Source organism: Sebastes umbrosus, chromosome 10, assembly GCF_015220745.1.
Source record: "Sebastes umbrosus isolate fSebUmb1 chromosome 10, fSebUmb1.pri, whole genome shotgun sequence".
Classification (NCBI taxonomy): domain Eukaryota; kingdom Metazoa; phylum Chordata; class Actinopteri; order Perciformes; family Sebastidae; genus Sebastes; species Sebastes umbrosus.
The window spans coordinates 10,337,441-10,348,113 of NC_051278.1; the positions used below are offsets into that span (position 1 = coordinate 10,337,441).

Genomic DNA, 10,673 nt, shown 5'->3' on the forward strand with positions numbered 1-10,673 from the left:
TTCTGCTGGGGATACCTCACAGGCAGGTAATGCATTAAACACATGCAGAAAATCATATATACAACATACTTTACTACATAAAAAACATAATTTAATCAGTGTATAATTAGTTAGAAGTTTAAAGTAGCATGTGAATGCTGACGTGTTTTATGTGATTGAAAAGTAAAAGGATTAATCAGGTGTCTTATCTGAAAATACTGAAATAAATGAGAAAAAGGAAGGTGAGATTTTGATAAAAGAGTTCAAATAAATAAGACGCATCGTAGATTAATTCAACACAGGGGTTTTTAAACAGTCGTCTTCTTCTAAACTTGATTCTATTCTTAATAGTGGGGAAAATAAAAAAGAATATTTCCAAATTTTATATCTTATTTATTTATTGTCAAATAGAAATTGACAGAGGACTGGACATATTTCTTTCTCAAAGTTCATAAATATTCATATAATTATCATCTTAAGTTTTTTTTTTTTAAAGATGCTGTTTATGATGCATCATACCACAGAGAAGATGCATAAGATGAACACTGAAATGTCATTTTTATGTTGTTGTAAGACACAAAGAGGTAGTTTTTTGCATCGTTTTTGGAGGTGTGACTTTCTCACCTTGTTTTGGAAATCTCTACTTGATAATTTATCTTTATGCATACACTATGATATACTGCTAAATCCTCCACTTTGTTTATCAGGTACTTACCATAGACGGTATATAATAAGTGGACATAGTCACTGTGACGTCACCCATTGGTTTGTGGACTACAGTTTTGAAGCCTTGAGTTCGTCATTTCGGCCGTCACCATCTTGTTTTTTTTGCAACCAGAAGTGACACAAGAGTGTGGAGCTAAGTACAACTGAATGCTGAATAAGACATTTTTAGTCAACCAAAAAGATTATAATTAACTTTCATGAACTGAAAACACACTGTGAAAGGGTTAACGTTGTAAGACAAAAACACGGACAACTCCCAGACCGGACAACGCCATGGTAGCGACCTGTCAATCACAAGGTAGCCACGCCCTAAAGCATACCCTGCTCTCAGCATATTGTGCTGTGCAGATGTATGCACCGTTGATGCGTGAATACAGAGGAAGAATTGAGCAGGGCACTTCTGGTCCAGATGTCCGCTAGTCGATTTATTGGTACAAATAAACAGAGTGAGCAGGAACATTTCTAGACCGCAGGAGGCCTGTGACGGACAGCAGCCTCAGGCCAGACGCCAGGCCTAATCAAATAAGCAGACAGCTGCCGATAGACAAGACATCATCATCCAAATATTCACATCTGACTTCATTCCCACAACAACAACGCACACACACAAAAACATGGGAAGGAGCTATGCAACCCCCAAAGGATCTGATCTGTTTTCTCTTGTAGCATGTGGGAGTCCACTGTGAATATCATTCAGTCGGTTTCAAAACAATCAAAGGAAATCAAACAGTTACTGTAATAAAATTCTCTTCAGTTTAAAGAGGTCATGTCCGATGATCAGGAAATAGGGAGTCTAATGACACCATGATGATTATGAGTGTAACAAGATTATCCAGAGCTCAGAGGACAACAGACCAGTGGGTCCAAAAAGTGAAGCCAATGCAGAAGTGCCTTAAACTTGCATTCTTTCTAATAGCCAGCAGGGGGCGACTCCTCTGGTTGCAAAAAGAAGTCTGATTGTATAGAAGTCTATGAGAAAATGACCCTACTTCTCACTTGATTTATTATCTCAGTAAACATTGTAATCATGAGTTTATGGTCTCAATCACTAGATTCAAGTCTTCTCCAATACAGCATGATGTTTATTTAGTAAATGATGGTCCCATTTAGAGTCAAATAGACCATAAAGCAGGGTATGCTTTAGGGCGGGGCTACCTTGTGATTGACAGGTCGCTACCACGGCGTTGTCCAGTGGGAGTTGTCCGTCTTTTCAACTTTAATCCTTTCACAGTGTGTTTTCAGTTCATGAGTATTAATTATAACCCTTTTGTACACCTAAAAATGTCTTATTCAGCGTTTGGTTGTACTTAGGTCTACCCTCTCGTGTCACTTCTGGTTGCAAAAAGGCCAAAAACCAAGATGGCGACAGCCAAAATGCCAAACTCAAGGCTTCAAAACAGCAGTCTACAAACTAATGGGTGGCGTCACGGTGACTATGTCCACTTCTTGTCTATGCTAGAGACAGTGTAATGTTGTGTGGATGTGACCTTTGACCTTTAATAATGCTGCTACTTAATGTGTCAAAATAGATGAAATACTTAAAATTGTATCTGACTGGTAAAAAAAAATACATTTTTAAAGTGACCCCAAAAATAACAAAATTACATTTTAGACGTCAGACAGCTTGTGAGCATGTGTGACTGTGAGTAACAGTAAATGCTTCCTTGACATATGACTCACATTTATCAGGTTTTTAAAACAGCATCTGTATAGAAATCTGCCTGTTGCACTAAATCTGTTCTCCGAAGGGCTTTACGATGCTACTTTACTACAAATCTATTCCATATGTTTAGATGTTATTACTTATGTGTTAATGTACTTAATGGGATAGTTTGGGTGTTTGGAAGTGGGGTTGTATGAGGTAGTTATTCATAGTCAGTGTATTACCTACAGTAGATGTCAGTCTGCACGCCCCTAGTTTGGAGAAACAGACAGGAGTTACCGCACAGGACCAAAGCAATGTGCTGCTGTGGACGGGGGCGGCAGCAAAACATATTTTAGCCACCTAAAAGAAATGCTCACCTGAAATAATCTATATCACTTTAAGTGTACGCTATATTACCTTTGCCGCTTTACCTTGCCGTGAGACAGCTATACAGTCTATGTTTCTGACGGGGAACTGAAGCCGTTGATGCTCTCGCCAAAGCCACCAGACTCCATTGATGAAAACAGTAATTTTCGCAGAACATGGGAGTTGCTGGTCTACCGCTGCCTCGATCGGTTAGTTTGTTTGTGTTATTGTGTGACTTTAGTTAGTTCGGATTCACCAAAGTCAGACAATAACACAAACAAACTAACCGATCGAGGCAGCGGTAGACCAGCAACCCCTGTGTTCTGCGAGGTAAAATTACTTTTTTTTCAATGGAGTCTGGTGGCTTTGGCGAGAGCATAGATGGATACAATGGCTTCAGTTCCCCGTTGGAAATGGCCTTCTGACGGTGAGGTAAAACAGTGAAAATATTCTAAATATAGCGTACACTTTAACTGATATTAATTTTTTTTTAGGTGGGCCTTTCTTTTAGGTGGCTAAAATACGTTTTGCTGCTGTCCCTGTCCACAGCAGCACATTACTTTGCTCCCGGAGTCCTGCCTGTTTCTCCAAACTGGAGGTGGAGGCGTGCCGACCTCATACAACCCCACTTCAAAACATCCGAACTATCTCTTTAAATACCTTCAGGAGAAAAAACACAAAGGTCGTCTTTGTGCATCAAATTTTCCACATTTCCCCTTTCACATCATCATCCACAAGTTGAGGTTAAGACCCAAACAGGGTTACTGACAACTATCTGTCCAATCAAGCTGAGGTTTTCCAGCCGTGTTGCATTCATTTCCACAGATTGGATTTCATCAGACCGCTTCCCTTCCACTTCCAATTCCAAACCCCATACAAGGTCATTGTGATAACTCTTAGCAAACGGATTATTTGGAATGGGATCATCGAGGAAATATATGCAGGGAGCTGTTCAGTCTTGCCTGTGGTGTTTTTCAAGGGAACACGCCAGTCCTCAGTGCTGCTGCCTCAGTTAAGACTCAGGCTGACAGGTAGGAGATCTGCTGTAAATATAAACTGTGCAGCACTACAGTGGATGTCCAAATAGTCTGAAATCCCAGTGAGAGGTAACACAAGGCTCCGGCTTATCTTCACATTCAGTGTTCCTCACCAGAATGTACTGTATACTCTTCAGGCATAAAAAAAACATTATCTTCCTCATAAAACATTAACAAAGCCAACGTTTGAATATTTTGAAACCTGCATTGTATTCCTGCTGGTGTTGTTTATACTAAATTCAAACTTAATTTCCGATGAAACCTGTTGCTTCCCGTCACTGCTACTTTGCCCCCTCTCTTTACCTGGCATTGTTTGTTCTTCTGACTTTGTGATTCTCATTTCAATAACTTTTAAACATCTGAGCTCCATTTTTGCAGGAAGTAAACACCCTCTTACGTATATGTTGTAAAAGTCAGTCGCAGCTCATCCGTTTATAGAAATAATTACTTATGTAGTTAAAATGATTCAGGCTTGTTTAAACCTGCATTAACTGACTTTTTGGCCACTTGGGGGCAGTGAACACAAGCTGTAAACACAACACTGACTTATTATCACCTTTATTATTTTAGTATTATTTGCACATCGAGCAGATATGGATTCTTTTAGCTCTGTTTTTGGTCTCCACCAACTCCTGAGGTAAATATCTGACTCTTTAGCTACTAAATGCTCCACTTAATTTACCCGCTAGTCGTTAATTATTTCTGTCTGCTGTTTGGTGCTGAGCAGGTATACAGTGTACAGTTCATTTATCAAAGTTATTTGGAGAAAACAGCTGTCAGCACCACTGCCACGAAAGACATTATGAAGCTCCACAGAGCTGAGGGGAACTGCAAAAGTTGGGTGATAAATCTCCGTGGGTTCGTCATTATGAACTACCTTTCACAGACAAGTAGTTGTGTGATCCATCGCATATAAAAATACAGATTAGAGCAGCTTTAAGGGTTGTGTGTGTAGAATTTGGCGGCATCTAGTGGTGTGGTTGCAGATTGCAACCAACTGAGTGCCCCTCCGCTCACACCTCCCTTTCCAAGACTGCAGTAACGTGAGTAACCGCAGTTACTGCAGTGTCACAAGCGTGTCGGAGTATAGGCTCTCGCTAGAGCCAGTGTTTGGTTTGTCTGTTCTGGGCTACTGTAGAAACATGTCGGAGCAACATGAAGAGGACCCATTCCTTATGTAGATATGAAGGGCTCATTCTAAGCTAACGAAAACACAATTCTAAGTTTCAGGTGATTAAATGTAAACATAGTTGTGAATATTATATTCAATTTCTGCTAATAGATCCCCCGAAATGTTACACACTGTTCCTTTAACAGAGACGATCAGACAGCTTGTAAACAAGTCGACAGTTCAGCTACAGTAGAGTATCTAAATTAAAAGAATCAAAGTGCATCTTAAATGTCGGTAGTAACAGGAGAAGTTTAAGTATTGTGGGTCAAACTGAATGTGGAAGTTTGTCTATAAACTGTGACGGATGTTTTGCCCTCTTTTATCTTCCAAACCTGTTTATAATCTGATTGATCATCTGACTGCTTGTGTTTTTGACTTTTTTTTTACCATGTTTACAAATCTCAGCAACTACTTGAGGTGTACAGTGTTTTTATTATAATGATGAAAAATTACTCTGAAAATGCAACCCAAGTTGTAAAAAAAACTGGAATTCCCCTCTAACAATCCAGAGGTGTCAGGTACCTTTAATGACAAAAGCTTCAGCCAGCAGGCGGAGGTGGTAGATCGGCTGCTCTTCCCGTGTCAGCTCCTCCAGTCCCACCCTGGCACACATTCCCTGGGCGTCCCGGTAGCGACCCTGCACATAATGCACTTTGGCCATCAGCAGCAGAACCTCGTTTAAGTACCTGGGCTGGAGGACGAGAGGAAATAAATGGTTCTGCAATAACACAAAGGAGGATATTTGTATAAAAGGCGTCCTGCTCTTTAAAGAATAGGATGACCCAGATCAGACTGACTGTGAGGCGGCCCCGGCTGAGGATGGCGTTGAGGTGACCTTTGGCCCGGCACAGTTTGGGCTGGGTCTTGTCCATCAAAGGTGTGGAGCTCCGTAACAGGTCCATGTTTTCCTGCAGGCTCTCCTCCAACAGCGCCTCGGCCATCAGCAGCGTCCCGTAGTCATCTAGCGGGCGGGATTGAAAGAGTCAAAAGTAAACTGAGTTTGTTGGAGTAGGTTTGAGCTCAGGGTTGCAGGTCATTTGTTTGTGTAGCCAAAACAAACCTCACTCAGTCCATTAAAAACAACATTTCCCACCAGCTCCGGGAGAGGAGTTCAAATATGCCCTGGAGCCTATTTAGAAGCTACAGTTTCCATTTCCCTCATACCTTCCTTAAATAGCTTAAACATTGTAATCTTAAGTGCTCCACCTACACTGAAGATATTAAAGTTTACTCAAACAGTAAACCAGCTCTGTCCTGACTGCACCTTCAGAGTCCAGTAGACCTTCGTTTTTGTGTACACACTCACTCGATTAAAGCCTTCCTGTTTAGCTTTTTCATTCTATGTGTTTTTGTACTGGCGCCAACCTCTGCGAGCTGTGTTTATGTCCTGATATACTTGACATATTTGCCAGTTAGTTTTATCAGCACGGCCAAGGCTAAAGCTATCAGTGAAGGGAAGGTGAGGGATAAACAGCAGGACGTGTCTCAGCCCATAACAGCCTTTTAATGATTTCACACAAGTTGGAGCCCATAGACTTTGCAAAGAGTCGGTGTTGCAATGAGTAACCAAAAGGTAATAGTGTTGTTGGACAGTTTGAGACAAAGTTAGGGCTGCAACTAACGATCATTTTCATGTTGATTAATCTGTGGATTATTTTATTAAGTTGTTTGGTCTATAAAATGTCAGCAAATGGTGAAAAATGGCCAATCGGTGTTTCTTAAAAAGCTCAAGATGACGTCCTCAAATGTCTTGTTTTGTCCACAACTCAAAGATATTCAGTTAACTGTCATAGAGGAGGAAAGAAAACAGAAAATATTCACATTTAAGAAGCTGGAATCAGAGAATTTTGTTCTTAAGAAATTGCTCAAACTGTTTAATAAATTAATAAAATAGGTGATTAATTTAATAGTTGACAATTAATCAGTTAATCGTCTTCATCCATGATGCTGTTTTCCAGGAGTCATTTTGTGATGCATTGTTGTAGTAACTAGGATCAAACTGCAGACAGACTAAGTTAGGGACTAGTTGGTGAACATAGTAGAGCAAGAGTCAGATATTTCCCTCAGGAGTTGGTGGAGACCAAAACAGAGGTAAAAAGAGAGTGAATTTTGGACTTACATTCACAAACATGATTCCAAATGAATGCTCTGCAACTGCTGTGTGTGTAAATTAGCAACTTTTTGCTAACACGTTAACTGTATCGACGTCAGTGCTGTTTAACCCTAAGTGATCAATAAAAAGTTTTTGCACAAATGAAATGCCCTTAAACCAAAACACAACTAGCTACAGTCTGTGGTGGTCATGTGTGAAGAAACGTATGTACGAAGAAGAAGATTGCTAGCTAGCAAACACAGAAGTAAACACCGGAGCTTTAAAACTCCGAAAAAAATCGTCTTTAAGAATGTTTTATGAGGAAAAAAACGTATACTACATGTTTATTAGACCTTAAGGACACCGGCAATACAAGAAACATCGAAACCAACCATTTATTGGTTTACAAGAAAACTCCGCAGGGTACCTTAAATGCACTGAGTCTAAAAATACTGCACCCTATAAAGTAGCCACCAAGTGCTTTAACGGTAGAATGTAATTCCCTACAGGTCACTTAAACCCCACAAATTCCCAGAATAAATACAGAAAACTGACTTGTATGACGTCAGAATCATAAATGGTAGCAACCGCTGTGAATTTGCCATAAATGACATTTAATTTCTCCTCGTGAGATTGTTGACTAGTGGTGCACAACATCAGATTTCAATAGCAAATTTTGCTTTTTGAGTTTTGACTGACATCAAATTATCACATCCTAACCACTACATCACCTAACCTATTAAAGTAATTATCTAAAGTGTAATACTTCAAACAACTAGAGACTGAACAATGCACCACTGCTTTTTACTGTTTTACAATAGGGTGGATTCAACCCCTAGGTTGAATTCCTTATTACACTGCCATGAGTGCACCATGCCTTCTGTGCACACCCATTTGTCGGATCAGCTAATGTGAACCATGCGTGCACACAGTAATACCGCATTGATTTTAACACTTCAGTGCATGTGCAGGCGGGGAGAAACTGCTGGTCGGCACTATCGGCCAGTTATGGGCACAATAACAGTCGGAGTCACCTGAACCCATATTTACTCTGCTGAGATGAGAGGTGGAGGCAGCAGGTGCATTAGCGACTTAGCAAAGTAACGCTTTATGAGGCAAGTGTGTTTGCATTTCTTTGGGCACATGGAATTATTTCAAGGGTAAAGGCAGGGAGTGAAAGTCTTGTTTTGTGTAATATATATCATGGTGGTAGCAGCTCTATCCTGTATGAGGGGTGTTAACAATGCCCAGGGCCATACAATACACCTTTGATCATGTTTTACTTTCAGTGTGTGTATACTGTAAACTTCCAGGGATTGACATTTTATTGTTGGAGCCATCCGGCAACCCCTCTCTGACCCTGGTCTCATGCAGTAGGACAGATATAAGCAACTTATTATTATTATTTGTGGAATAACTTTACTGAGAAAACCTCTAACCACTCTGTCCTGTTGAGAGTCCAAAGTCCAACTTTTGTACAAGTACACCCACCCATGCACTGCAAAACTATATACACTGTATACTGTATATATATTTACAGTATATATAATACGGAAAAGAATATTTGGCTTGTAGTTGTGCTTACTTTTTGATAGAGTGGCCTATTAAAGTGTGTGAAAGTTTTTAAAAGGATATTTTGATATGAATTTACTTTAATTATTCAAGTTTTTGGATTATCCGTTCACCTTAGAGGCATGCAAGAACAATAATTTTTTTTTTTTTTTTTTTTAATCTCATCATGAATCATCAAGTCAAATAGCAAAAGGAGCAAATCTCGTTATGTAATAAATAAATCATTGGCTAAGTACTATAAGTTAAAGTATACAAAGTATACTTTCATGTACTAAAAAGCAAAGATGTCATTTTTTTGCAAGTCAAATTTCAAGTCTTATACGTCCTCGACAAACACTTTAGATTTTTACTTCTTAAAAATATTAAGTCTTGAGTCTTAAAATCTAACTTTTTACAAATCAGTTGAACAAATCTGCAATTGGGCTGTAAATCAACTAAAATTATCTTAAAGTCTGTAAGGTTTTTCTTACAACTAAGACACTCTGGAAACAACTTCCCTAAAAACAAATGGAATTTGAACAACTTCCCTTACCAAAAAGTAGTATACTTCAAGTTTATTTTGTACTTAAGTAAAGTTCAAGTATATTTCCCCAAAGTATACTTTATGTACTAAGTATACTAATATCAATGTACTAGTGGTATACTTTTATATGAAATACTATTTCTTGAAACTAAATTGGCTCACTTTTTAGTTTATAAAAGTATAGTTTGAAGTACACAAGTTTTATTTTGTACTGCATTTGTACTATGAACTACACTACAAGTGGTATGGTATACTGCTAGTTTAATAATTGTACTGTATACTTGTAGCCCACTCTTTAGTTTATGAAAGTACACTTTAAAGTAGTAGAAGTTTATTTAAGTGTGCTGTTAGTATACTTCTTTTAAACTTAAAATAAGAGAGTATACTTTCAGTTTACTTTTTATGTACTTATCAGAGATATACATAACAAAAGTATACTTACATACTGACAAGTATATAGAAAAGTCTAAGTATACTTGTCTTATACTTACAAGTATACAGAAAAGTCTAAGTATACTTGGCTAATACTGAGAAGTATACAGAAAAATCTAAGTATACATGGCTCATATACTTACAAATATACAGAAAAGTCTAAGTGTACTTGGCTTATATTTGTATTTAATCTTTATAAAGTGGGCCAATTTTGTGCCAAAAAGTATTAAAATGGTACCCTTATAAGTATACTACTAGTACATTGATATTAGTATACTTACTATATAAAGTATACTTGGTAAATATATACTTGAACTTTAATTTACTTCATTAAATAAACTTGAAGGGTTGGCACTAATCACTTATCATATGCAACCTGATTATTACAAAAGTATACTTAAGTATACTTGGCTCATACTGACAAGTATACAGAAAAGTCTAAGTATACTTTGCTTATATTTGTATTTAATCTTTAATCTTTAAAAAGTGGGGCAATTTTGTGCCAAAAAGTATTAAAGCGGCACACTTATACTACTAGTACATTCATATTAGTATATTTACTATATAAAGTATACTTGTAAGTGTACTAATTCAATACATCTTGAGACTAAATTGGCCCACTTTTTAGTTTATAAAAGTGTACTTTTAAGTGTACTTCAAGTGTAAGAACAGTAAACTTTGTACTTGTAGCCCACTCTTTTAGTTCATGAAAATACACTCTAAAGTACTCCATTTAAGAGCTTTTATTATACTTGTGTGCTGTTAGTATACTTCTTTTAAACTCAAACTCAATTCAATTTACTTTTTATGTACTTATCAGAGATATACTTAACAAAAGTATACTTACATACTGACAAGTATATAGAAAAGTCTAAGTATACTTGGCTTATACTTACAAGTATACAGAAAAGTCTAAGTATACTTGGCTTATATTTGTATTTCATCTTTAAAAAGTGGGCCAATTTTGTGCCGAAAAGTATTAAAATGGTACTACTGGTACATTGATATTATTATACTTAAAGTATACTTGGTAAATATATACTTGAACTTTACTTTACTTCATAAAATAAACTTGAAGGGTTGGCACTAATCACTTATCATACCCAACCTGATCATGACATCCTATATGA

The 10,673-nt window shown here is 37.7% G+C and overlaps 1 protein-coding gene across 4 annotated transcripts in view; it reads right to left on the minus strand.

Annotated features, from left to right (window-relative positions):
* Positions 1 to 10,673, minus strand: part of ttc7a (tetratricopeptide repeat domain 7A) — a 61,879-nt gene that overhangs the window by 49,020 nt on the left and 2,186 nt on the right. For 3 of the 4 annotated variants that reach the window (XM_037781948.1, XM_037781947.1, XM_037781946.1), the window contains exons 3-4: positions 5,722 to 5,885; positions 5,447 to 5,615 (exon numbers count right to left, since the gene is read on the minus strand). In XM_037781948.1, the coding sequence (XP_037637876.1) occupies positions 5,447 to 5,615; positions 5,722 to 5,885 (333 nt within the window). Of the gene's footprint in view, positions 1 to 5,446; positions 5,616 to 5,721; positions 5,886 to 10,673 lie in introns of those variants that run through there. The other variant, XM_037781950.1, reaches the window with a different exon arrangement.